Genomic DNA, 7347 nt, shown 5'->3' with positions numbered 1-7347 from the left:
AAGACAAACCACCTGAGTCCTCACAGCTTCATCACAGTCCAAGTAAGCACAACATCCACATATCATCTAATACAATGTTTGTGATACATGTTCACACATTTATGACTAAAGATAAAGATAAACTTGCTTTTTAACACCACCATTTAAACATGAATGCTCATCAATCATCAACAGTGTAATTGCTGGGGTGTAACCATGTGACCTGGAGGCCGTCCTCCTTACCTCACGTGGTCAAATGAAGGCAATCATTCAATATGGCTACTGTTTATTTACCTTTAGCAGCACATATGTCAGCATATTTCAAGGGTTTAGTGGTGAAGATTAGGGATTTATTTGTGTATACGTGTATTTGTATTGAACCGTTTCGGTACGGGGGTTTCGGTTCCGTTCGGAGGTGTACCGAACGAGTTTCCACACGAACATATTAAGCTAAAGTCTTGACAAGCTGCTTCACCTCGTTCTGCCTGTCTCTGTCAGTACTCTACACAGCACCCAGCATTGTCGCACCCACACAACCATCTGATTGGTTACCGACAGAGCAGTAACAGCCAATCAGCAGTTTATATTCAGAGCGCAAGGAGTCAGTGCTCCACCGTCGTCATGAGAAAGGTAGGTGTTTAGCAGGTAAGCATCAGGCAGCGGACTCTCCCCAAATTGTAATTAACACCTCCCAGTCAACTACAAACCCTGTTTCCATATGAGTTGGGAAATTGTGTTGGATGTAAATATAAACAGAATACAATGATTTGCAAATCCTTTTCAAACCATATTCAGTTGAATATGCTACAAAGACAACACATTTGATGTTCAAATTCATAAATATTTTTTTATTTTGCAAATTATCATTAACTTTAGAATTTGATGCCAGCAACACGTGACAAAGAAGTTGGGAAAGGAGGCAATAAATACTGATAAAGTTGAAGAATGCTCATCAAACACTTATTTGGAACATCCCACAGGTGTGCAGGCTAATTGGGAACAGGTGGGTGCCATGATTGACTATAAAAGCAGCTTCCATGAAATGCTAAGTAATTCACAAACAAGGATGAGGTGAGGTCACCACTTTGTAAGCAAATTGTCAAACAGTTTTAGAACAACAATTCTCAACGAGCTATTTCAAGGAATTTAGGGATTTTACCATCCACGCTGCGTAAAATCATCAAAAAGTTCAGAGAATCTGGAAAAATCACTGCACGTAAGTGATGATATTACGGACCTTTGATCCTTCAGGCTGTACTGCATCAAAAACCGACATCAGTGTGTAAAGGATATCACCACATGGGCTCAGGAACACTTCATAAAACCACTGTCAGTAACTACAGTTGGTCGCTACATCTGTAAGTGCAAGTTAAAACTCTACTATGCAAAGCAAAACCCATTTATCAACAATATCCTGAAACGCCGCCGGTTTGGCTGGGCCCGAGATCATCTAAGATGGACTGATGTAAGGGGGAAAAGAGTTCTGTGCTCTGACAAGTCCACATTTCAAATTTTATTTGGAAATAGAGGACGTGGTGTCCTCCAGAACAAAGAGGAAAATAACCTCCCGGATTGTTGTAGGCGCAAAGTGTAAAAGCCAGCATGTGTGATGGTATGGGGGTGTATTAGTGCCCAAGGCATGGGTAACTTACACATCTGTGAAGGCACCATTAATGCTGAAAGGTACATACAGCTTTTGGAGCAACATATGTTGTCATCCAAGTAACGTTATCATGGACGGCCCCGCTTATTTTAGCAAGACAAGTGTTACAACAGCGTGGCTTTGTCGTAAAAGAGTGCGGGTACTTTCCTGTCCCGCCTGCAGTCCAGACCTGTCTCCCACGGAAAATGTGTGGCGCATTGTGAAGCGTAAAATACATACAAAATTCATAGTCATTATTGTCACCGATGTCCCACTGGGTGTGAGTTTTCCTTGCCCTTATGTGGGCCTACCGAGGATGTCGTAGTGGTTTGTGCAGCCCTTTGAGACACTAGTGATTTAGGGCTATATAAGTAAACATTGATTGATTGATTGAAATAGGACAGTGGAGACCCCGGACTGAAGCTCTACATAAAACAAGAATGGGAAAGAATTCCACTTTCAAAGCTTCAACAATTAGTTTCCTCAGTTCCCAAACGTGTATTGAGTGTTGTTAAAAGAAAAGGTGATGTAACACAGTGGTGAACATGCCCTTTCCCAACTACTTTGGCACGTGTTGCAGCCATGAAATTCTAAGTTAACTATTATTTGCAAAAAAAAATAAAGTTTATGAGTTTGAACATCAAATATGTTGTCTTTGTAGTGCATTCAACTGAATATGGGTTGAAAGCAAATCATTGTATTCTGTTTATATTTACATCTAACACAATTTCCCAACTCATAAGGAAACAGGGTTTGTACTAATAACACCACTAGGAGCCCGTTGACGTTCTAGAAACAAACAGCAGCTCAGCACGCTCGCAGTCCTGGCTTGAGGTGAAAGCTAATTAGCTTTTAACGTTAGCGCATTTTTCGGTGTGTGTGTGTGTGTGTGTGTGTGTGTGTGTGTGTGTGTGTGTGTGTGTGTGTGTGTGTGTGTGTGTGTGTGTGTGTGTGTGTGTGTGTGTGTGTGTGTGTGTGTGTGTGTGTTACAAACAGCAAAGCCCTGTCTGTCTGTTATTTCACTTTTCCTTTTTCTGTTAATTGAGCTGTTTTGAAGCAGCAAAAAAGGACATTATGTTAAATGAAGAGTTTCTATCTCTGATAGTTGATATAATAATGAGTTTTTTAGGTATTTCCAAGATGGCGCCAGTATGTTCTTTGGCCTGCCGTCTCTCGCTGTCAGCTCTGTTCGTTTTTCTGTTGTTTGCGTCTATTTTCATCTCTGTCAGCTCACGGCTTGTGTTTGGCCGCCAAACACTGTTGGATCTTTGCTCCTCTAACACTGATATGATCAATTTCGACGTTGGTTTTTCGACGTCCCAGTAAGCTTTTTCACCTGGCCGGATTCCTGCCTTCCTTTCCCGTCTCCTGGCTCCTCTCCCTCAGCGGCAGTGTCTCCGGCGCTGCGGTAAACGTGGCGGCCAGCTGGTGAAAGTTGGGGCACTCCCGGCTTCCCAAAGGAGGAATGGTGCGGTATCCGGTCTCCTCCTGTATCCACGCTCGCTGGATCCCATCGGTTCCTGGCTTGTTCCTATCTCGTTGGTTTGGAGGATGAGGCTTGCCGCCGTTGCTCCTGCTGTCCCCGCCCCCGGAGGCTGTGTGTCGGGCCCCACCTGGATTAGCTGCGGCCTTGGACGTGCTGGCCCCCGCCAGGTTCAGTCTTGTGAACGCAAGATCTTTGACAAACAAAACGTTTATCCGTAACATCAGCTGCTGTTGACGGTCCCTGACACAAGGCTGAAGGTTAGAGGTGACAGAGCATTTGCCGCTGCTACTCGCAAGCTCTGGAACAACTTACCTTTGAGTGTTAGACAGGCCTCCTCTCTTCCTGTTTTTAAATCACTCTTAAAAACACACTTTTATTCCATGGACTTTAACATTCTGTGATCTCCATTCTGCTATAGAAGCCCATTATGCACCTGCTGTGAACCTGTTTCTGTTTTTTATTTATGTATTTATTTTTTATCGTGCTTTGTTTTTGTTGTGTTTGCTAGTTTCCCTTGTGTTATCTTTTAACCCGCCTATTGTACAGCACTTTGTGGTAAATATTAAATGTGCTTTATAAGTAAAGTTGATTTCATTTGATTTGACCAAAGCTGAACTTTTCTAAAGAATGTTTGTTTTCTCCTGTTCGGCAGACGTTGAAAAAGAACCTCTACCCCATGAGGAGGAGGAACCACAGTCCCCCCACATACACGAGGAAGAAAAGGTACCACATTCCCAACACATTAAAGAGGGAAGAGAGGAGAAACAGCCCCGCCACATTAAAGAGGAAGACAAGACGCCACAGACCCATCGTGTTAAACTGACCCTTCACATTAAAGGGCAAACGGAGGACCCACTGACCCCTCACTTTAAGGAGGAAGAGGTGGACTCACTGACCCTTTACTTTAAGGAGGAAAAGGAGGAGCAAGAGGTGGTGCACATTAAAGAGGAAGAGGGCATCAGTCAGCCTAAATGGTTGGAGGAGTTCCCAGTGAGTGTGAAGAGTGAAGATGATGAAAGTGAGGAGAGGGGAGGGGGGGAGCCTCCAAGCAGCAGCTCAACACAACACATGACAACAGAAGCTGATGGAGACCACTGTGGAGGATCACAAGCAGACAAGCTCTTAGCTCCACTATCAGATAGTGAGGACACAACCTCACACTCTCCTCACACTGATGATGAAGACTCTAAAGATGATGCAACATGTCACACTGACAACACTCACTTCACATGTTCTACCTGTCACAAAACTTTTAAATACTGTCGTTATCTGAAAAGACACATGAAAACACACACTGGAGAAAAACCTTTTATCTGTTCAACCTGTGGTAAAGGTTTTACACAAAGTCACTATTTGAAAGGACACATGAGAACACACACTGGAGAAAAAACTTTTTCCTGTTCGACCTGTGGTAAAGGTTTTACACAAAGTCACTATTTGAAAGTACACATGAGAACACACACTGGTGAAAAACTTTTTTTCTGTTCAACCTGTGGTAAAGGTTTTACAAGAAGTGAAGATGTGAAAAGACATGAGAGAACACACACTGGTGAAAAAAAGTTTTCCTGTTCAACCTGTGGTAAAGGTTTTACACAAAGTCATTGTTTGAAAGCACACATGAGAACACACACTGGTGAAAAATCTTTTTCTTGCTCAGAATGTGGTAAAGATTTTTTTCAAAGTAAACATTTAAAAGAACACATGAGAACACACACGGGTGAAAAACCTTTTGTCTGTTCAACCTGTGGTAAAGGTTTTACACAAAGTCACACTTTAAAAGAACACAAGAGAACACACACTGGTGAAAAACCTTTTTCCTGTTCAACCTGTGGTAAAGGTTTTACAAGAAGTACATATGTGAAAGTACACATGAAAAATCACATTCCTGTTCAATCTGCAACAGAAGCTTTTGTGAGCGATCAAACACATGAGAAGACACCCAGGAGAGAAAGTGTTGAGTTGCAGTGTGTGTGGTGAAAGATTGTCTTCTAAGTACCAGTGTAAGAAACACAAGTGTGCTGGTGAGAACAGCAGCAGCAAATGAAACTGCAGGATTTGAAATACATGCCCCTTTGTTTGGTCACAGTAAGTTTTTTGTTTTTGTTGATCATAACCATGCCATCGCGTTGTTTTAGTTTATAGTTCATTATTATTCATGCCACCGAGCAAGTGTTTTTGTTTCATGTTTGTATTTTGTAGCCTAGTATTCGTACCTCTTTGTGAGCGCCCTTTGTTTTTGTTTTTTTTATTATAGTATATCATTAAATTAATCATGTACTCACATTCCACGTTCCAAATTCCCTCTGCATCAAAGAAGCAAAATCAATCCAAGTCAAAGTCCTGACACATACAGTAAACATGTATTTATTATTCTCTAAATAAGGCACACTTGGAAATAATGAATATTCTTTGTGTGCAATTGCAGCAGAAGTCCACAGGAGGGCGCACGTTCCCTCTTCATAAGTCCGCCCCCCCTCCCCCACTTTCCTATTTTTTTAACATCAGTTATATGTCTATCATTATATATATTATATTGTTTTACAGCCCAGCCCTATGATCTTTCTTCAAATTACTGTGTTTTTTAATTGACTTCGATTTGATGTCTTTTGCAATATATATTGACATCGTTGACATCATGTCCACTAAAGACGCTGAGATCATTATCCATGCGTTTGTTACGTCTCGTCTCGATTACTGTAACGTATTATTTTGGGGTCTCCCCATGTCTAGCATTAAAAGATTACAGTTGGTACAAAATGCGGCTGCTAGACTTTTGACAAGAACAAGAAAGTTTGATCATATTACGCCTGTACTGTATATACCTTTATATACATATATACATACATATACACCTATACTGTATATACCTTTATATACATATATACATACATATATACCTATACTGGCTCACCTGCACTGGCTTCCTGTGCACTTAAGATGTGACTTTAAGGTTTTACTACTTACGTATAAAATACTACACGGTCTAGCTCCATCCTATCTTGCCGATTGTATTGTACCATATGTCCTGGCAAGAAATCTGCGTTCAAAGGACTCCGGCTTATTAGTGATTCCTAGAGCCCAAAAAAAGTCTGCGGGCTATAGAGCGTTTTCATTTCGGGCTCCAGTACTCTGGAATGCCCTCCCGGTAACAGTTCGAGATGCCACCTCAGTAGAAGCATTTAAGTCTCACCTTAAAACTCATTTGTATACTCTAGCCTTTAAATAGACTCCCTTTTTAGACCAGTTGATCTGCCGCTTCTTTTCTTTTTCTCCTATGTCCCACTCTCCCTTGCGGAGGGGGTCCGGTCCGATCCGGTGGCCATGTACTGCTCGCCTGTGTATCGGCTGGGGACATCTCTGCGTTGCTGATTCGCCTCCGCTTGGGATGGTTTCCTGCTGGCTCCGCTGTGAACGGGACCCTCGCTGCTGTGTTGGATCCATTATGGATTGAACTTTCACAGTGTCATGTTAGACCCGCTCGACATCCATTGCTTTGGTCCTCTCCAAGGTTCTCATAGTCATCATTGTCACCGACGTCCCACTGGGTGTGAGTTTCCTTGCCCTTATGTGGGCCTACCGAGGATGTCGTAGTGGTTTGTGTTGTGGTTTGTGCAGCCCTTTGAGACACTAGTGATTTAGGGCTATATAAGTAAATGTAACCTATACGTGCTACAAAGCAATGCAATAAATATATATATAGGGTTTTATGGGCTAGGAAGAGAAGACTAGTTTCAACTCGTAGAGAGAGAAAAAGCTTGAATTGTAGTTTGGTTGACAGCAGATATACACACACAGTGATGGACAGCAGATATACACACACAATGATGGACAGCAGATATATACACACAATGATGGACAGCAGATATACACACACAATGATGGACAGCAGATATATACACACAATGATGGACAGCAGATATACACACACAATGATGGACAGCAGATATATACACACAATGATGGACAGCAGATATATACACACAATGATGGACAGCAGATATACACACACAATGATGGACAGCAGATATATACACACAATGATGGACAGCAGATATATACACACAATGATGGACAGCAGATATACACACACAATGATGGACAGCAGATATACACACACAATGATGGACAGCAGATATACACACACACAATGATGGACAGCAGATATACACACACACACACACACACACACTTGAGTTGAATGGCCATTCAACATGAAAGCAATTTGAAGAGACAAAACCCA

General features: G+C 42.0%; 1 protein-coding gene across 4 annotated transcripts in view; it reads left to right on the top strand.

Moving 5' to 3' along the window:
- Window positions 1-5775, top strand: part of LOC133545265 (gastrula zinc finger protein XlCGF57.1-like) — a 7478-nt gene extending 1703 nt beyond the window's left edge. The window contains exons 2-4 of one of the 4 annotated variants that reach the window (XM_061890678.1): window positions 1-42; window positions 478-609; window positions 3760-3902. The exon at window positions 1-42 is cut by the window's left edge and continues 225 nt beyond it. In XM_061890678.1, coding sequence (XP_061746662.1) covers window positions 1-42; window positions 478-545 — 110 coding nt within the window. In that variant the 3' untranslated portion in view covers window positions 546-609; window positions 3760-3902. Of the gene's footprint in view, window positions 43-477; window positions 625-3756 lie in introns of all 4 variants that reach the window. The other 3 variants (XM_061890679.1, XM_061890681.1, XM_061890677.1) reach the window with 3 other exon arrangements.
- The last annotated feature ends 1572 nt before the right edge of the window (window positions 5776-7347 follow it).

The sequence above is a fragment of the Nerophis ophidion genome, linkage group LG28 (genome assembly GCF_033978795.1).
Source record: "Nerophis ophidion isolate RoL-2023_Sa linkage group LG28, RoL_Noph_v1.0, whole genome shotgun sequence".
NCBI classification, from domain to species: Eukaryota; Metazoa; Chordata; class Actinopteri; order Syngnathiformes; family Syngnathidae; genus Nerophis; species Nerophis ophidion.
The sequence above is the reverse complement of the archived record's forward strand: the minus strand, read 5'-3'. Positions and strand labels throughout refer to the sequence as shown.